This window comes from Sciurus vulgaris, assembly GCF_902686455.1.
Source record: "Sciurus vulgaris genome assembly, chromosome: 8".
NCBI lineage: Eukaryota > Metazoa > Chordata > Mammalia > Rodentia > Sciuridae > Sciurus > Sciurus vulgaris.
Window position 1 is genome coordinate 47,474,130 of NC_136468.1, and position 21,764 is coordinate 47,495,893.

Genomic DNA, 21,764 nt, shown 5'->3' on the forward strand with positions numbered 1-21,764 from the left:
GCTCTTCCTATCCTCCTCTTACTAGCTGAAATTGCTCCCTTCATTATCTCCACTTCATGCTCAGCAGAATAGTTAACCTCCCAACTCATTGAGAAAATAGCCATCATCGGAGACTTTGCACACTTAGACATATCTGACCCCATCTTTTCCTGCTTAAAGTTAAAATTCATTTCCCCTCTCATACTAGGTATCTCATTTAAGCCCACATTGTAATATCCCTTTCTCTCCCTTATACTTAGAGATTTTCTACTCTCTATATTCACTGGTTCTTTCACAGCAGCAACATTCTGAGTTTCTATAGTCTTAAACAAATAAAACAGAAAAGTCTTGATTTTTTTCAGTGCTTCCTCACTTTCCACTTACTCCATGGCCCATGATAATTTGCATCGAATCTTTAACACACTACAAAGAAACTGCATTTTCCATGAGCATAAGTGGTCTCTGAGTTCTAACAATGGATGTATTTCAGTCCCGATGTTACTACTCCAAGGTATCTGTCATTATTATTCTTTTGTCTTTTACATTTTAGAAGATTTCAAACTTATTCAGAGGAAGACTAATATCAATCATCCAGCCTCAGTAATGATCAATACATGATCAATCTTAATCATCTTTATCCACAAACTGCTTATATTGAGCAAATCATTGACATCAGTATATTTTCTGTATTTCAATATGCATTCCTAGGAATTAAAACCCACTCAAACTGATCAGAGTATCATACCTAAAATAATGTTTCATAAGTATCAGCAAAGGTACAGTGTTCACATTTCCTTGGTAGCCTTCTAATTTTTTTAAATTAGTTTATTGCTTGAATCAAGATCTACAAAAAATTCATATATTGAAATTGGATGAAATGTCTCAAGTTTTGTTCTATTGTATTTTGTAGCTCCTACTTTTATTTGAAAAACAAAATTCTTTTTTAGTTTTTTTTTTTTTTTTTTTGGGAATGGAAATGTTTACTCTGTGCCATTGTATATTGTATATGTGTAACTTGCTTTTTTTTTTTTTATTGTAAACAAATGGGATACATGTTGTTTCTCTGTTTGTACATGGCGTAAAGGCATACCATTTGTGTAATCATAAATTTACATAGAGCAATGTTGTTTGATTCATTCTGTTATTTTTTCCCTTCCCCCCACCCCTCTTTTTTAGTTTTGTTACAGAAGTGAAATCAGTTGTCCTACAGATTTCCCCATTGTCCACATTTACCTGTCTACATACCTGTGGTATTACATAACATTAGGCATTTGTACCTCCTATTGCCTTGAAATTCAGAGATCTAGAGGGTTGATGAGATTCAGATCTGATTACGTGGGCACACCTACTTTAAAGGTAATATTGTCTACTTTCTTAATTATTAAGGTGTTTCCATTTTTCTTTTTATTTTTGTACTGGAGAAAGAACCCAGGGATATGCTACAACAAAGCTATATCCTCATTCCCCGTTTTTTCTAAAATTTTATTTTAAAACAGAAGTCTCTCTTAATTACATAGGTTGGCCTGGAACTTTATTATTTTTTTTTTTTCTATTTTTCATTTGATATACTGTGTTTAAAAATTTTTTTTATTTGTTCTTTTTAGATATACATGACAGTAAGTATATTTTGACATGTCAAACATAGATGGAGTATAACTTCCCATTCTTGTGCTTGTACATGATGTGGAGTTACATTGGTTGTGTATTCATATATGAACATAGGAAAGTTCTGTTCAATTCATTCTTCTGTCTTTCCTATTCTCATCCTCCTCCCTTCCTTTCATTCCCTTTTATCTAATCCAATGAACTTCTATTCTTCCCTTCTCCTCTCTTATTTTGCGTTAGCATCCTCATGTCAAAGAGAATATTTGGCCTTTGGTTTTTTGGGATTTGGCCTCAAACTTGTGATTCTCCTGCTTCTGCCTCCTGAATTGCTGGAATTATAGGTGTGTGCCACCACCTAGCAGTATAGGGTTTTAAAGTCACTTCAAGCCATTCCTTATTGTAAGATTTTGCCACCAACTTGAACCAAACTCAGGGTGATTCATTTCATGTTACTTTAAATTTTTATGGAACTAAATTTTTATTTTATTTTGTTTTATAACTACATAAAATATTTATATGGTTTCAAAGGCAAGTGTACAAACAAGGCCTATTCAAAGAAATCTGCTTACTGTCTTTTTCTTTCATTGTCTTGCCTCCCTAGTACATCATTTGTGTGTGTGATTCATCCTTCCAAATTTGAAATACATATAAATGTAATTCTAAACAATGACAAAATACTATTTATACTTTTATCCATCTATCTTTCTAAAATTAAAAAAAATATATATCCTAGAAATCAGTTCATAATAGTATGGAGATCAGTCTTCTTCATTTTTTTCTACTGTGATTCACATAGGACCCTATTGATGAAGAGTTTGGGTTGTTTCTAGTCTTTTGCTATTCTATTAATCTTTGAATGAATGTCTCTCCGCATACATCCTTTTCTTATTTTGGCTAGTGTATTTCTCTTTGGCATAGATTCCCAGAAATAGGAATTGTCTATTAAAGCATGCAGTATTTTTAGATAGTGCTGAATCTGATCCACACTGCTATGATAATTTACATCTCCAAAGGCAATGTATGCGAATGGCGGGTTTCCTTCTGGCTCATCACGGAGTATGTTGTTAAATTAAGATTTCTGTCAACCTGATAGTTAGAAATAGATCTCTCAGCTTGTTTTTTAAATTTCTCTCTTAAATGAGGTTGTGCATCTTTTCATACAGTCAAGAGCCAATTCTGTCTTGTTGACAAAGTCTTCTCCATTAACAACCATGAAATGACACAAAAAAATTCTAATTTTTCTCCTGTACTAGAGTTACTTTTCAACCCCCCTTTCTGGTACCATTTCTCTTGTTTATTTTTAAAATATACCTCTTCCTCCAGATCGAGGCTTAGTGTTTCTTTCAAAATCCTCTCCTTTGAATGTGATTATATAGCTATTCTGACTGCTATTAAATGTATACCTGCAGCCAGAGCTGACTCTCATCTGTTGCACATGGTGAACCTCCTACTAGAGATGGTGAAATATACCTCACTGGCAGCTTAAACTCAGCGTGTACGAAGTTATTGCTCATCACTCCCCCTCCTTTGGTGTTCTCTAGTGCAGTGAAAGATACCACAAATTGCCAATTGCCCTGGTAATAGAACTGGGTTCTCTGCTGATAACCCCCTTTCTTACCTTCCTCCCCGTCAAATCAATCACCAATTTCTGTGACTTTTATCTCTTAAATGATTCTCAAATCCATCTACTTCTTTTCATTTCAAACTACTAGTCTAGGTCATTGCCATTTCTTCCCTAGAGTACTGCACTTTTCTTCCAGGTGGTATTTACTTCTCTTTTTTGCTCTCAAATATGGTCAGCGTTACCTTTGAAACATAATTAATAGAGGGTCATTTGCCAGCTTAAAAACCTCCAAAATCTAAAAACAAACCAAGCAGCTAAACAATAAAACAAGTTCCAAAGCATCTATTTCCAAGGCACACATATAAGAAAGTAATTGTTACAAAGCTTCCGAAGATTAATATTGAACGGATTAGACTCAGTAAAAGAGGACTTCAATTTTATCATTATTTGAATGATTTGAACATTTTTTTCTTTTACAATTAGACTGTTTTCAAGTATTACATATATTTTAAAATAAGTAAAATGGACTGAGAAAGTAGGCCTTAGCCAGCTCTGGAACATCAGCAGGTTCTATGAATACCTGAGAATTTCAACCAAGGTGTTCTTACCTTTGTGGTCCACAGTTTGACAGTCCAGTCAAACGATGATGTGACAAACAGGTGAGAAAAGTCTATCGGGCCCACTGCCATGTGGCAGTTAATTCCTGTCACTGGCCCTTGGTGTCCTTCGAAGACCTCACCGATGCCTGCTTTGCTGTATGAAGAGCACATGAGCAAAATCTAAGTGACCTTTGTAAATCAGTGATAGATTTTAAAAAATTCATCTCTGTGTGGTTATTTCTTCAGAATTTAGAACAACTACCCTACACTACCACAAATGAAGCCATCTTCAGTTATCTTGAGAGAAAGAAATAGTAAGCATGCTACACTATTCTTGGTGATTAAAAAAAAGGTTGGGGGAAACATCTTTTTAGACATCAGAATTCAATAGTCATAATAAATGATTAATATCATTTAATTTTTTTCAGTAGTTTCTCAGAGTCTGTCATTGTTGCTGCAGCTCTTTTGATGGAAACAAATACACTTAACTTTCAGAAGCTTTCTTTCTAAAAATAAGACTGCTTTATTCTTGAGAGGGCATTTGTACATGTTCTATTTCAACTCTTTTTGGGAAGTCCATTGGCTATAAAGCTTCATCCATTCTTAAAGGAATAATCATTCATTCTCTCAAGGAAATTTCTTAAATTAAGTTGGCATGCTTAAAAATGTAACCATTTGTGAAATCCTCTATTTTGCAAATTATGACACACAATATAAATATAATTTGGAAATAATAATGCTTTTAGTGCATTGAAAACAGAAGAGTGATTTACAAACCCATTTTGTAAATTCCATAAGGAAAGGCATCTTGTCTTTCTAACTGCCAAGTGTCTAGTACACAATAAGTGCTCAATAAATACTTGTTGAATGAAACAGCAAAGAAAAAGAGACAAATGTATGCCCTTCCTTTTTTAAAAAAAGCACATTTGAGAAATAGGGATACACATTTGAATGTTACCCTCAGACATATTTTGTTTATTTAACCAAGTTGGGATTACTTACTGCCCTCTCTTATCACATAATAGTCTGTGTACAATTCTATACCATTAGGAAAATCTGAGGAAAAACACCCCAAATACTATATTTTAAAAATTAACAAGCACAAAATTATAAATAAGACAACTATGTATAGATTGTGAAATCTCAATATTATGTCAATAAGAGTAAAATTGGCTTCAATTATTAAAATATTTGGGCCCCTGAAGCACCAATAAATGTCAATGTGCTGAGCAAAATTTGAAATCATGAGCGAAGTGCTGCCGCATGTGTTCCATGTAACAGGCACTCAAAAATTATGCCCAGTGAAACTGCTAACAGCAGTTCCACACGTGATCATTTAAATTTGTTCTAATGAACACAAGGAACTGATCTTTGAAGTGGCCCCTGGTGAGACTCCACTTTCTCTTAACAGCATCCTGAAAGGGTTTATAGGGTGTAAAATGAGGACCTTGTTTAATTTATGGAAGTGGATTTGCACCTTCTGTATGTTAGGTGAAAAATAGAAATCCTCCACCTCTTCCCTGTAGCCCTATATGACCCACTTAAAATTACTACAAAGCCAATGCCTGGTACTTTATGACTTTACCAAGATCTGTATTTTATATTTTGGATGGATGAACCAAGGCAAAAAGCAAAATCAAGCTCGTTGTAAAGAAATTGGTGGTGTGTCCCATAGGGACCCTTATTTTTTAACAAGAGTGCATGTTCTGGTTGTGTTTGAAAAGGACAACAGCCACAGAATAAAAATACTCATCATGTACATGTTTGTTCACATTAGAGAAACTAAAAATGTCTGGAAAATATCAATGCATGTGTTGTAGGCTTTCACAGATAATGAAGGACCTAAGTACACCGTGTATTAAGTCAATTGAACATGAGTCCTATGGACTCTAACACACATGTAGATAAATCTGTGACTTCGTGTTTAGCTCACGGCACTCTCTGTGCCTCATGTACCACTAATGACATTCCCCTTATGTTGCAGATACCTCATTTGTCTTTTCCACTGTCATCACTTTTGTGAAGACAGGGAACAAGTTTAAATGACATCGGTGTGACTCACAGCATCTAGCCATGCACGCTGTTCCAAGTAGGTGAGCATGTTTGTGTGAATGAGCAGTTTTATCACATCTTATGCTATGGTAAAAACTTTAATGCATAGCTTTAGTCAGATATGTAGTAGAAAAGTCGGGCCCATTTTGAAAGAGATAATGTTGACTCTGTAGATCACTTGGGATAGTATACACATTTTAACAATGTTAAGTCTTCAGTCCATGTACGTATGATGTCTTCCCATTTGTGTCTCCTATTTCCTTCATCAATGTTTTCTAGTTTTCATTGTACAAGTATTTCACCTCCTTGATCAAGTTTATTGCTAAGTATTTTATTCTTTGTGGTACTATTGTAAATGAGATTGTTTTCTTAATTTCCTTTTCACATGGGCTTATTGAAGTGTATGGAAATGCAAAAAAAAAAAAAAAAGGTGGGCCCAGAACTGTGAGGCATGTCTTCCCATGTTGTCTTCAAATCACATGAGCAGGGCAAGTCCTGCTTGTTTAAAAACAAGCATAAACATAACAGTGTGTTGTTTGAATGGAAACATCATCAGGCTGAGCCATGGATGCTTGTTTCTTCTACAAATCACAAAAACACAGAAATATGAATTTGGAACAATTTGTGGTTCCTCATATAGTCTTAGACAATTGCAGGAGATAAAAAACAACCAACTGAACAAGAACTATGAAAGTGAGCAGAGAAGTTAAGCACCAGTGTGAGCATAGTGAGGCCACCGGCTATGTTTTGCACTTAATTTTACAATCTATGCCAAAGATTGGAGTCTATTACGACAGCTCTATCTTCCACGGGCATCTGCCAGTCTCTCAATCAAGGCTCTTATCACCTGGGAACTGCACAGTGGTTTATGCATCCCTTACTGTTCCTGCCCTCTGACTGGGCAGGTCTTACGGCACTTCTGTACAGTATTTGGGTATTGTCATTTCTTTATTCCCTGTTTAGATTTTTAATGCTGAGTTATTATGGGTTAGGGACTGGGCAGGGAATCAAAGATGAAATGAGTATAGTTTAGTAAGAGAAAAATGGCAGACAAATGAATAATTGTAATAAAAATGTGATTAATGCTATTGTAGAAGCACATAAAAGACTATATGAATCAACCTGGCAGTCTGTAGTCTGACTTGCTTGTTCTACTTTAATTTTCTCCATGATACTTATTATCTTAAAGTACAGATTTATTTGCTTATTAGTCTTTTACCCTCAACTAGAGCATTAATTCTATGCATGTCATATTTCTTACTATATCCTTATGATGTTGCCTGGTGCAGGGGAGGGTCTTAGCAAATATTCTTGCAAAAAATGAACAAATGAAAGACCTGAAATTCTGCAGGATATAAAAGAGGGAGTGGTTTCCTTTGCCCAAGAGAGTCGGAAAGGCTGTGGAATGAGATCTGTGTTAGCTCTTTAATATACAGAGAAATTAGTGAAAGAAGAGAGAGAGGACAGACCAAATGGAAGAACTAAGAGGAACATGCTGACGGAGGCATGGAGGGACAGGCAATATTTGGCCATTGCTATCCCTAATGGGCACATGGTAGAAACTTGAAGGTATGTGCAGAAGATGAGGCTGGAAAGGGCAAGAGTCCTACAGGATCTTCCAAGAAGCTTGGGCATTTTCCCACAAGGCAGGGTGAAGCACCAGACTTACAAATGGCTAAGAACCAGTGTGCTTTAAATTAACGAAGACTTGAAGTTGCTCTTCACATTTCTTCAGAAATACCTTTCTCAGAATGCAAGATGGTCATGATCCAGAATGCGATTACAGACTTTCAGAATGGGAAACACATCATCAGTAAGAAAACAGAACATCACCTTCCATGACGACAAGCCGTGTAGACTGTACCCTCCTCGCTTCCAACCACGAAGTTATTGACATCTCCGGTTGGGAAAGCCATTCCGGTAACAGCCACGGACTTGGACTTGTTGTACACCAGCTCCATGCTCTCCTACCAAAACACGGTGTGGTTACATTTCCATCTGTCAACTCCTCGCCATGCCAAAGATAGCACGGAAAAATCATTTGGCTAAATCGTCTGTTTGCTTTTCACACAGCGTTACAAAAGACCCTGGCTGTGCCAGAAACCACGCTTTGCTGCCCCTGACATTCATGCTGCTGCGTATCTCTGGTTTCAGGCAGGCTGGATTTCATCAGCATGTGTTGCTGCTTCCTAAGTCAGGCAGAGATGACAGGTGAGAATTTTGAAACTAATGGTGCAGAAACTAAAGATAATACTGTAATGATTACACTTGTCAGCCCCAGGCTTTAATAAAACACACAATACCCTTGTATTTACAAACATTTTCAAAATCAATTGTTCCTGAGAATACACATGTATTAATATCAGATGTACTAAGCACATTTGTCAGATCAGGACTGTGGGTCCTCCATGGACTGAAACCAGAAAATTGTCACTCAGGTCATCAAAACCAGAGCTTGAAATGAATTAGATTTTACCAAGGATAGCTAGTGGGTGTATGGGCATAAGACTGAAGAGTCTTTAAATAAGTGTTTAAAATAGTAAGTGAGAGCATTTATTTTATGTAAAGCTATTTTTAAAATCTGGAATGAGGGAGTACTTTAAAAGACGTCCTGCAGAATTAAGTTTAATGACAATGAAGAATATGTAGAAGCAATGTCCCTGAGGATTCTTGGCTATTTACATCAGGACTATTTTGCATATCTGAAATAATTAAAATAATTATTCTGGGATATCATATCATTATAGTTGCTAGGGAGTTCATTCTCCCTGTGTAAACAAATTGGACCATTTAAGCCAAAGTGTCCATCAATTAGAAACATGTACCACAGGATGGGCTGCATAGGCCTCGTGGTCATGTTTCAGACTTGCTGTTCCTGAGATCCATACACAGTAAGTACATTAGTATCCAGGCTAAAGAGAATGCTGCAACAACAGGATACAGAAAAGCAGACCATACACTCGTCTGCCCCATCTCTAACATTAGCAGCAAGAAGGTGATGTCTCTAGGTCACCCATTTGGGAGGGGCAACTGTGGGCTGCCCCCAGGCCTCCCTGCCATCCATGGAGGCCATGCTGTGAAACTCACCTTTGCTGTGCAGACAGGAGTCTGTAGGCATACTAATGCTAATCAAAAAAGTCTCAGAGCCCCCATACCACTGGTTTTAACCTAAACAAATACATGTTCAATCAGTGAAAGGGACAATTAAAAATCCCTAAAGAGAGGGTTTGCTCTTATATCTGTTTATAATCTCTATGCTTTAAAAAGAAAACAACACATTGTTGAGAATTTTAAGACAAAACATAAAATATCCACACATAACTCCATATCTCTATAATAATCAGCAAAGACAGAGGTGCTTAAATTGTAAGTTTATTAGCAATCTCTTTTCCTCTAAAATTATATAAAGAACTCATTTAGTGTTAGTATTCTCTACATCTGTATTTTAAAGAGACTTCAAGAAGGTTCTTTACAGTCTCCACAATTCTTTATATATATTGTTAATTGTCATATCTACTAAAATTGAGTGACAGATATTCTAGAGTTGTTATTCAAGGAAAGGGAGTAGGAATGTTAGAACTAAGCATTGTCTCCTAGGTATCTTTCATAATTTTCTGGATATTTTCTCACTTTTTTTTCAAAGGCGATAACAATGAACTCTTCATGTTTTTTAGTTGGAGGATAATGAAGTACTTTTTTCATGCAAAAAAGTGTGAAAATGTTGTGTGAAAGACAGTAGAATGAATCAGCTATTAACTTTCCTATGTTCATATATGAATTCATGACCAGTGTAACTTCACATCATATACAACCACAAGAGTGGGAAGTTATATTCTATGTATGTATAATATGTCAAAAACGCATTCTATTGTCTCATATAACTAAAAAGAACAAATAAAAAAGACGGAAAAATAATAATAAAGAAAATGTGTGTATGTGTCTTGTGTGTGTGTGTGTGTGTGTGTGTGTGTGTGTGTGTGTGTCTCAGCATGTGCCCGTATACACATACATTCTGAAAGTTGTGTTTAGATGCCTGCCTCCTGCTTCTAGTTGCCTCTGCTACTTCAGCTCCTTTTTTTTTGGTTTCCATTACTGTGATCATTAGTGGTTTGGAAACTTTGGAACTTTTTCATTTCCAGCTTCTCATTTGTTGAGCAAGGAATGGTAGGAGCCATACTAACAAACATTCCAGAGAAGAAAACAGATGGTTTAACAAATTCTTCACCCACACAGGCGGCTGTCAGGGGGGACAGGACAAGCAAGGGCTTGGGTTTCTGTTTTGCCAGAACACCTTTCCTTCAAGGCAAGTCCCCTGTAAGGGGTTGCTCTGCTGAGCTGCAACCTCATTTGCATTTGTTTCACAGTGCTGTAGGGTGAGTACAATTCATACCACAGGCAACTTCCATAATTACTATGCTTTAAAATGGATTATTTCATTTTCACTTGAAACTGACCTAAGGATTAACATATTACAATAATTACATGATTTGTGGTAAAGGAAATGGGTTTTGGCTTCAAGAGGAGACTGCTGAAACCAGGCCCTACTCTTTCAAATGCATTCCTTGTTTTTAGCTCCTATAGGATGTGAGGGTTTGGCTTTTAGGAATTGTGTTCCATTAAGCAGGTATCTTTTTAGCCAGGATGCTCTGATGTGTAGGGGAAAACAAACCCACCTGCGGAGTTGAGAGCATGTCCAGGCTCCAGGAACACATCTTACCATCGGTGGAGACAGTGATGAGGTTATGAGCATTCTGGGTGCCAACGACATTTACACAGTACACGGGATGCTGCGAAAACATAAACAGGGGGTATCAGGTGCAGATCCAAGAGGAAATGAGTACATGTGAGTGTCAAACACTTCACTCTGAAACGACGATCATGAGTGACATAATTCTACTGGAACACAAGCCTCAGGTCAGTTGCCATTTTTGATTTCAACCTGAGTTCTCTCTAAAAGCTCTGACAGCAACATGCAGTAGTGGAAATACTTCCCAAGCCTCACCTTGCTCAGTCAGAAGCAATGCAGTAGCAGTGAAAGAAGCGAGGGCAGGTGAGGACTGATGGGGCACAACAACACGGGGGAGTGGATTTGGATGACTTGAATAAGTCCCCACCACACAGTTCAGCTGCTAATCTCAACTTGAGTGATGAAAGAAGACAGTGTTCAAAAGGGTAGAACTGTTGGCATTTAGAAGGAATACGTGTTACTAAATCTGGAGTTTTATGCATTGTAGTCTCACTGCCAAACACTGGTTAACATTCTTTTTAAAAAAGTAGTTAATATTCATCAGCCTTTTTAATTGAGGGAGGGATATGAGTGGCAAAATTGTTGGCACAATGTACCTAGTGAGATAAAAATCAGGTTATTTTGTTACTGCAAAATCTAGGACAATGATAGATTTATTTTTCAATTATTATTTGGAATAGTATGGAGGCCTAGATTTAGCCAGGGCCTTGAGAAAGGCCATTTCTATGTCCCAGGAACAGTAGGCAAGATGCTCTCTCCTTCTATCCTAACTCTTGTAGTTCATCATGTTTTGCAGAATTCTGCGTGGTCGGCTGAAAGCCATGTGCAGCTGCACATTAAACACTAAATGGAAGGTTAGCATAAGCAGAACCTAGCAGCAATTTGGGTTAGATTTCAGGCAGCTTAGCTATGAGTGGCCAAACCACAACTAACTTGATGCTTCTCTGTGCAAATAGCTGACAGTCTAAGTCTTACTCTTGATGAGTTACTGTCCACAATACCTAGCCACAACTACAATGAAACAATCTTTAATATTGGAAAGCTGATATTATATAAAGAATGATTCCCAGACTATTATTATCATATAAAGTCCTGGTCAGAAGGAGTGCTAATAATCGTTTAGTGGAGCTATGGATCAGCTTCATTCAAAAAATGGTCCAAAACCCACTTAAACACCTTTCTTAAGGGGTAGACAATTTTAGTGCTAACTCCTAGGGAGTTTATCCTTCCATTAAAGGGGATAAAGAAAGTTCATGGAAATATGTTCAGTGTGGTGTCTTCTGGAATCACACAGATCAAGTGAAAACAATCTTTATTTAAATATTTATGAATTGCTGCTTTATATCCTCCAACCCCAACCCCTAAGTCTTGTCATAGACCAGGTATCACCCAACTCTTAGAGCTGTTGCTTGGCCATCTGGTTTTCCCAAAACATTTCCCATCCTGGTTAATCTCTTTTGAATATGCTGTCTTTTTAAAGAGATTCTCTAATGTTAACTTTTATCTGAACTCTTCTAATGGTGAGGTTCTGAGAACGACATAGAATTGTCTACCTATAGTCTGACCACAAAATTAAAAAATCTGGGTAGCCCTGAATCGTCACTTCTGGTGACTTGAAATATGCCTTCTCATAAAGAATATGTCTGTAGTAATGCATCCCAAGATTACATTTACTTTTTGGACAATGACATCACCTCTTTCATCCATGCTGATGGACAGTTAACCAAACCCCTATGTGTTTTTCGTGCTGTGTTCCTACTGACACTTCCAAATTGAATCAACCTGTGTGAATCTGCACAAATATCAAGAGGATTGATTGGTTGTGGGGCTGTCGACAAAGCTCTTTCCCAAGTCTCTGGTGTTATGAAACCTGAAGCAATGTGTAATCAGACTCAAGTCCCAAGCCACACAACATGCAAAGCTCTGAGTAGAAATCAAATGGAAGAACGGATTTAAAAGATTTCACCTAAAAATAGCAGACTTCATAAAATTGAAGAAGGATATGTGAATGAATAGAATATTCAAAAAGCTGTATTATCTTGATTCAATTTGTTTGATCCCAGAAGGCACTGAATTGAACTTTATTCCCATGAGTGGAAATCATGGTGCAAACATGATCATAAACCAAAATCCATCCAGTTTTTTTTTTTTTTTTTTTTTTTTTCCAGCAAAAGTCCAATGGGACTTCTCTGCTAATGGTGGGTGCCCAACACAAATTGCTAGAACTTGAACGGATCAAGACTCCTTCAAGCCTGGAAGATTGCAGACAGCCAAATGCCCAGAGGAGGAGTGTATATGGTAGCCCCTCCCTGGCTTTAATCAGTACTATAGCCTGTGCTTTCATGAGTAATAAAGCTTGGTCTGAAAGAAAAGAGAAATGTAAAGAAACCCAAACAGAAGCAGACACTGGGGAATGCCTACTCAAGTGCACAACACACACACACACACAAACTGTACTTAATGCAAAGGAAAAGCACTAGTATAGCTTATTTTTCTACTATAGATACCAGATTGTTTTTATTTATTTTAGAAATAAACTTACTGTGTGGCAGAAGGATTTTGTTTTAATTATGATTTCCTGTTGTCTCAAATGCATATGTGCGGTGGGTGTGAAAGGAAATTAGTGAGTAATCTGTGGTGGGCCTCTTTTTCCTTTTTGATCCTGGTACCAATCAGCCAGGCAATAATGCAAGTTGAAAGACAAACATAAAATTAAACTGTGCCCTTTTAGCTACAAATTAGACAAAACACAGTGACAGAGAAAACAAATTTGTTTTTGTTTTATTTCCTAGCAGAAATAACACCACTCAGTTTGGTGGTAACTGTATTTTAGTTGTGATGATCACATTTTATGTTAGTTGAAAAAGAAATGTTAACTCTTTGGAAGAACTCCTGGATTTGAATTTTCCCCCAAAATTTATTGTTAAATGTTCCAACATTTGGATTTATAATTTTTTTGAAATTTCAGAGGTTATGTTCACAAATGCACCTGACATCCACAAAGAGCCAAGAAATGGTTCCATACTACTTGAGAAAACACCTGCATTGAGTCCTTCTTCTCCTGGGCCACAATTTTCTGTTATTAGTTTGGAGAAATGGGGTAGGCCAGGGCAATTTCCCAAGATTCGAAAGAACTAGTTTCACCTGCATGTGTCTATGGCCCCAATCAATCAAAATTAGGGCTGACTTGGCATTTGTCATTTCCCATTGTCAAACTTACAAGAGCGGAAGAATTTTCCTCCTCATGGTCTTAGCTAGCAGTCATTTTTCAAGCCAGAATGGTTTTGAGGCCAGCAGATGAAACAAATGAAGCAACCACATTAAGGAAATTGAAAACAATAGTAGAGCTGTATCCTTGGGCATAATTTGGGCATTTCATAGAAAGAACATCAGCTACTCTGAATGTCAAGGTAGCGAGGATTGATGGAGACACGTCTGTCTTCTCATTCCTCCTAACGATTGCTCTCCACACCTGTCATTCTCTTAAAGGAAATGACAGAGCAGTTGTCTTATGAACACTATACTGAACCTCTTCTACTAAATTATGGGTAATGGTTTTGATATGTTGACTTTTAACCCTAGGGATTATATTGTCACTGTAGACTTTGAGACTTACACTGCACATTCCAGAATTTAAAGTTATAGTGCTCTCTCAGATCACAAATGCAAAAGGCCTGTTGGCAAGTGTCTCCCCTATCCTACCCCTGGACACGAAGGGCTTACTTTTCATGGTCATTTGAAAATATGTACTTCCACCTTCTAACAAAAATGTGAAGGTTTTCTTTAGACAAATGATTTCAGAGCTACGTCTTTCAAACTCTGTGTCCTTTTCCAGTTTTAAAGCTTTTCACTGGTGGCCTCTGGGACATCAAAGGAGATCTCTTCTATGTGCTAGAACCTACAGATGAAGAGATTTCCCTAAAGTCAATGCTTCCTTCACCTATTTTCACTCATCTTTATTTTAGTCAGTCAGAATATAATCACTATAAACTAGATACTTTGCATTACTGGCAAGACCCATGCTTTGGTGAGTTGAGCTACCTCCTTTTTCAGGGCTTGGTGGCAGACAGGGACATGACGAAAGCTCGACTTACCGTGTGTGCTGCGGCTGACAAAGGTGTCCGCTGCACAGGTGTCCTTCTATGACTGCGATTGTCCCAGAGAACAATCTGGCCTGAGTAAGTCCCACCAACCACCAGATTTGGATGGAAACGGGCAAAGCAGACTGACATGACAGAGGACTGTGAGGGAAAAGGAGAGAGAGAAGCACTGTGAAATGGCTGTAGACGAGACCACTGCCTCTTTTTTCTTCCTGAAGGGAAAACGGTTCATTACATAAATACAATACATTCTGGAAAACATAAAGCAATTTATAGCTGGGCTTGTGAAATGCATAGTTAATAGGAAATTTTGTACACAGACATAGGACTTTCTCTTGAGAGTTCGGCCAATGGTTTACCCCTTGAAATCGGAAATTTGATGTCTTGGACTTGTCATCAAATAGGCATAAAACCTATCTTAAGTGCATCATTGTTTTGTGGTCTATAAAACTTGCTTTCTGGACATTTCCCATTTCTCAAATAAAACTGCAACAGAACTGATATTAATTCTCCACTGACGTTTTTACAAAGCAGTTCTTCACTTTGAGGGCTTTACTGTCCAGTTAGGTTACAAGCAATGTTGGTAATGGCAGATCAATTCTAACTTGAGGACTTCAAGATAGGCTCGTTTTTTTTTCTTCCTTTTTTGTTTTAGCTTAATCTAGACTTCCAGGAAGGAAGTGAACTCAGACTAATCAAACTAGCTCCTCCCCAAATTCCCTCACTTCCCATGGGCATTTTCCCTGATCTTTATGCTGCCCACTTCAGACAAGCCTTAATATTATTCTTTGCCTGTTTTAATAAATAGCCAGCAATGGACAGTCCAACTCCACCATGGTCTGTCAAAGCATCACAAATTTGGCTTCTGAAATTCCACAAAATTCAACTGGACACCATATTTTATATGAAATTATTTAGCTAAGGCACTTAAAGTCAGACAAGTTACTTTTCCACATCTACTAAGGCCCTTTTGATTCCTGCAACACTTTCTGTATTTCTTATCAGCTGAAGTATTTATTTTTAACAAACATATTGCATTCCTTCAGGTAATTCAATGAACGACCATGGAGAAGTTACTCTGTGTAAGAAAGTTACCATACTAAAAATGGGAATGAAAAGGTAGCTGTTACCCTCATCCAAACCTGTGCTCTGGTAAAGGAAATTAAGGAAATATACATTTAATGAAACATTTTTTGCTGCCAATCCATATGGCGCCTTTGTGTGAAAAAGAAGAAAGTGTCCTTTGGAACAAATACAATCATATGGGTAGGTACATGCCTTGGCAAATGGAGAGTAAGATGAATTTTTTTACCTATTTGTCCTTGGTGCTTGACATCCTTGTTCAGGGCACAATTTAGACACCCAACTTATACCCATGATCTGACCAAATCATAGTAGCTTGTGTGTGTCTCTGTGTGTGGCAGGGGTGAAGAGAGGGGAGGATTTGTTTTAGAGGAAAGGAATCTATGTGGACCATTCAGCAAGTGGACAGGAGAAGACAAAGGTACTTCTGAGATATGAGAAATTGAGAAGAAAGAACCAGAAGCAGCAAAACAGAGACTGAGGAATGGCCTAGTCTGCATCCAGGGAAGGAGCTAGCATGGAAACATGGCTGAAGAGGTATCCTTGGCTGAACCAGAGAATCCCTTGAATGGCCCTATTTGAAATTTTTTCTGCAGGCAATGATGAGAAATCACAGCTTTCCAAATAAACAAGTATGGAAATCTAAGTTTGTAACTGATAATCCAGCAAAATAGTAACTGAAGAAAAATTTATGATTTCCTTTTGATTGGTAAAGTAACTGCCCATTTCTTAAAAACAAAACCAGTATCTACCAGCCTAAGGCTTCATAGTCAGAAACAGTCTCGATACTCTGAGGTAGAGAAAAGAATGTAGACTATTTTTCAATGTCATGTTTTCCTAGTTTGAATGATTTTCAGTTCCAATTCCTTAAACACAATTCGATGAAGAACATACCCATGCCCCAATCTGGTTTTCATAAAGTTCAAGAATAACTCTCAATAATGACACTGATTTAAAGAAAAAGAAAATAATGCTGGTCAGCTTCTTGTTTTACACATCCCACAGAAACGATTCTTAGTTTTCAATTGATGAAATTCTTATGTTGCTTGAGCTATGTTAGAAAGGTTTTTTTAGAAAGCTTCAGAAAGACTTAAAATTATCCAGGTGGTATCAACAATTGAATTTGCCAAAGCTCAAATCAATATGGATAAAGGAATGTCATTCAATTGGAAAAATCCAGAATTCAACCCCTTGATTGCTTCCGTGTTTCAGTTAAATCCCAGCAAATTTTCCTCCAAATCTTGTACAGTTTGTTGAGAGACTGGAGCAAAACAGTGTAGCTGTTGCTATGAAAATAAAACACAGAGTTGGCACCAATTGAAATCTGACCCAAAAGGGTACTTGTTCACTCATTCAATTGTTCTATCTTCATTTACTTATTTACCAAACATAGAGGTCTACTAAACCATTTTTTTTTAATTTTCAAATGTCACCAAAGCCCCCTAATCTAGGATTCAGAATTCTACTTAAATTTGGTTAAAAACAATTTCACATTAATGCTGAAAAAGTTATAACACCTTGGGGCACCAGATTTCTGCCACCAGAATCTACATTGTTTTGCTGAAAATCAATATTGTATGATATCTCCATGAGGAAAAAGAATAGACATACTTAGTTTCATTTTATATTTGGAAGATAGAGCATAGCTCTGTGTCTGTGTGTGCATGTATATGTAGCTGACCACAGAGCTCCAGGATATGCCGCACTGGACATATCATTTATATGGAAGCACTAAGGCAGTATGATCTCCATCACCTAGATGTAAAGTTTAGAATTCAGTCATTTCCAAGGATGTTGTTAAGTACCCTGATGCTTGATGTAATCATGGCAAACATTTGGGAGACTGACTTAATTTTTTATTTGCATCCAAATGCTTAGGCTGCTTTAGACTTGGGAATAGTGCTCCATCCATAGCCCCTCTTCCAAATGGGGAAGCCTGGGCTTGGAAAACCTCCTGCAATCTCCTGCTGCTCACACAGCTACTGAGCTAGTCATTGCTGCTGCTGCCCATTGTCAAGGAATTTACTGGCTGTCAGTGAGAGGTGCCAATGTTGATAACATCCTGTCAGTTACGTCTATGGTAAAAAGATGAAAAAACACTTCAGAAAAATTGGTTGAAATTTGTAAAAAATGTAAAATTTTTTGTTGTCTTCATTTTCAACAGGAAGTTTTCTGAAGACAAATTATATGAAAAACATTAATAAGGTTGTTTTTAAAATTTTCATCACTTTTTTAGCATTTAAAATTTAAGTTAACTCAGTGTTGTAGTAGGCATTGTTAAGCTAGGATTAACAACATTCGGACAAACAAAATTAATTAAAAAGAAGAAGTTTCTTTGCCTTTTTATTCTGGGCTCTATATAAATGCATACAGTTTTTTTGTAGTTTAAAATTTTAACCATTTTATTTTATTCTTTAAAGTATTCAAGTCCTAGAATTATTTTGAAAATTTACATAGAGTCTTTTAGAATTCTAATCAAGCCAATTACATGAGTGGAAAATAATTATAAAGTTGGTGAGAATGTTAACCCTCTTCATCAGTGTTTCTGCAACTGCAGTTGAGCTGTTTTTTCAAAGCTGGGGGTTTCATGATGTGGCCATACTGTTGGCCACAACAGGGACTCAGAAACCGGGTAGGCCTGAATGTTAAAGGCTTGATGTGAGACTGGTGAGTCCGCCTGACTATATTCCAGCACAGAGGTAACACAGAGCCAGGGTTACACAAGGGACCACTGATCCAAGAGGAGCAGGATAGCCTCTTGGCATTTGCATAGCACAGTCCCCCAATGAGGCCAAGCAATATGCTGAGACTATGTCTCCAGGACCAAGCCATCTCTGTTGACAATTTCTGTTGTTTTCAACAAGTGCATTAGCTCTGAGACTCCTCAGGAAGCTTGGCTTACTTTTCAGTCTTGAATTGATGACCCAGTTCTTGGCCATTCCTGCAGAGCAACTCTCCTCCTGGCCAGCATTGTCGTGTAAGCCCTTCCACACAAGCTGACCCACTAGATGGGGTTCCACATCCTCATCATCTATTTCAAGAGAAGTCAATTTATTTTAGCCCATTCACGGAGGGAATTCCACAGAGACGAGAAGGGTGGAGAGCCGGCTTTGAACATCTCCCTTCACTCACTGCACACCACTGCATTCAATTCAAAGTCAGCCCAAACCCCTCTTTAAGTGGCTGTGGAGGCTGTTTTCTATTTTGCAGAGCTAATCCAGGCCAGCTTACGGATCGTACTTCCCCTTAACCACAGACCCATATGCCCAGGGTGAACAGCCTTTGGTCATTGCTGGCTGGGAAGCTTGCCCTCTAGGTTCACATTTGATCTGGCTGCCCATGTCCTTCTGTGTGTGGCACTCTGCCCACTCCCCAGCCTACATGCCTGGGTGGGAGGGATAGGGGTCCTGCATTCAAAAGCATCTCCTATTTCAAGTACCATCTCTTCTGGGGAGAAGTCGGTCCCCAGGGAGGGAATGGCCATATTGTTGCCATATGCTGTTAAATCGTGGCTGACATTTTATTTGCCTAAAAGCAAATGTTTAACTGTCAGAGGACTGTGAGGCAGACAGATCAGATCCTTCTGGCTACTAGTGAACTAGTATATATATATATGTATATATACATATATATATATATATATATTTCTGCAAGTATCTAAGAAACCCACAAAAATATTTCATTTGTTAATGGAAAAACATGTAATTGGAGAACATTGCTGTGGAAAACTCTTCTTAGAGGCGATCATGTGGCACCAGGCATGTGACAACATGGAAGGTGTGAAGGTAGCGAAGTCACCCTGAATCATGAGCCAGGCACTTAACTTTGAGATGAAGGGAAAGACTCCTTTTTTTTTTTTTTTTTTTCCTTTAGGATTCCCAAATGTGCACTTGGTTCTTCTAAACTATGAGAGTGACCATCTCCCAAAAGTCATCCCCCATTAGTACCAGGATGCCTAGGAGGAAAGATGAATTAGCTTGTCTGCTACTTCTAAACTCAGTTTGCACCAAAAAAAAAAAAAAAAAAAAAAAAAAAAGAAAAAGAAAAAAAGAATCTGATTCTAAGATTTGACTTCCCAAGACTAGAAATCAATCATCCTAATGACCTTTCTTGGAATCCCTTGGTATTGTCATGCCTTTCACTATGAGACCCTATCACATATGTTGTTCTGGGTGGTGGGCTGAGAATACAAAGGATTGTATGCAAACTATAAGGACATGTCACTTCACACACACTAGCATAATTATAACTTTTTTAAGGGGAATCAATGTTGATGGAGATGTGGAGAAATTGGAATGCTCATTACACTGCTAGTGAGATTGTAAAATGAGGGCAGCCTTCTTGGAAAATAGTCTGGCAGTTCCTCAAAAAAAATAAACAGAATTGTCATATGACTCCACAATTCCACTTCTAGTTATATATGCAGGATAACCAAAGATATAAGCATATGCAAAAATTTGTTCACAATAGCATTATTCATAATAGTCAAAACGTGCCAACAACTCAAATACTTATCAACTGAGGAATGGATATACAAAATGTGGTAAATCCATGTGACTGTTGTTCAACAATAAAAAGGAATGTAGTACAGATGTAGGCTATAACATGGCTAAATCTTGAAAACTTTATGTTAAGTGAAACAAATTCTAAAAGGATAAGTCATAATTGCACACTTTTGTGAGTACACTAAAAAGCACAGACTTTGAAGGTTGAATTTATGAGGTGTGACATACATATCAATTTTTTTTTTTTTTAAATTGGGTGCAGACATGTTTCCAGGCTCATGGAGCTTCCCAGCCTCCATTCTAATCTTCAGGACAATTATCTGGATTGCTTAGATCACTCTCTTCTCAAACACTTCGTCATTACCCTGTAGCTCTTTCTGAGCATCATCTCCAGTTTCTACTCTCTGGGAGGCACTGAGGTGGGAAAGGAGGGTCAGCAGACCTCAAGTACAGAGAAATTTCTTCTCTGGCACCTACTAGCTGTGTGAATTCAAGTCTTAGGTTATTTTTGTTTGCTTAATTTTGGGCACATTTTTAAATTATTTATCTGCTTTTTAAAACTATAGTGAAATATTCATAATATAAAATTTACCATTCTAACCATTTTTAAGCATGCAGATCAATGGCATTAAGTACATTCACTACTGTTGGGAAACTATCACTGCTATCCATCTCCAGAATTTCATCTTCCACAGTTGAAACTCTGTCCCCATAATATACCAACTCTTTGCTCCCCTTTCTCCTCCTCACCCCTGGCAAACACCATTCACTTTCCATCTTTTTGAATTTGACTGCTCTGGGTACCTCATGTGGGAGTGGAATCAACCATACAGCATTTGTCTTTTGTGACTGGCTTATTTCACTTAGCATACTGCCACCATGGCTCATCCATGTATAGCATGTGTAGAATTTCTCTCTTTTTAAGGCTGAATAACAGCCCATTGTATGTACATACCATATCTTGTCTATTGATTCATTCATTAAGGAACACTTGGACTGTTTCCACCTTTTAGGTATTGCAAATAGCTAAAGGCTATATTGGGGCTATTTTGGACATGGGTGTACAACTACCTGTTTCAGACTCTGCTTAATTCATTTGGGTATATATCTATAAATGGAATTGATGGATCCTATGGTAGTTTGATTTATCATTTGAGGAACCACTTTTATTTTTTTATAGTGATTATACCATTTTACATTCCACCGACACATCATAAGGGTTTCAATATCTCCAATACTTTCTATTTTCTTTTTTGTTTGTTTGTTTGTTTAATAGCAGTCATCCTAATGCATGTGAGGTGTCTAAGTCTTACTTTTTGATTCATAACAGGAACAAGATAGTTCTTGCCCTGCCTATGGAACAGGGCATTTTCATTGTTTGTTTTTCCTAGGGCTGCTGAAAGATTTGAATTATATGCAATGAAGTTTAAAGACTTGGATAAATAGTATGTCCCCCACAGAGGATTAGAGATGACTTGATTCCTAATAGAAACATCTCCAGAGACAATGAAGATCCAGAGGACTTCTCAT

General features: G+C 37.5%; 1 protein-coding gene across 5 annotated transcripts in view; it reads right to left on the reverse strand.

The window, feature by feature from the left end:
• DYNC1I1 (dynein cytoplasmic 1 intermediate chain 1) overlaps positions 1–21,764 on the reverse strand; it is a 294,747-nt gene that overhangs the window by 54,100 nt on the left and 218,883 nt on the right. For all 5 annotated transcript variants that reach the window (XM_079152251.1, XM_079152248.1, XM_079152249.1 and 2 more), the window contains 4 exons: positions 14,641–14,787; positions 10,473–10,586; positions 7,633–7,766; positions 3,757–3,901 (listed from right to left, as the gene is read on the reverse strand). In XM_079152251.1, the coding sequence (XP_079008377.1) occupies positions 3,757–3,901; positions 7,633–7,766; positions 10,473–10,586; positions 14,641–14,787 (540 nt within the window). The remainder of the gene's footprint in view (positions 1–3,756; positions 3,902–7,632; positions 7,767–10,472; positions 10,587–14,640; positions 14,788–21,764) is intronic.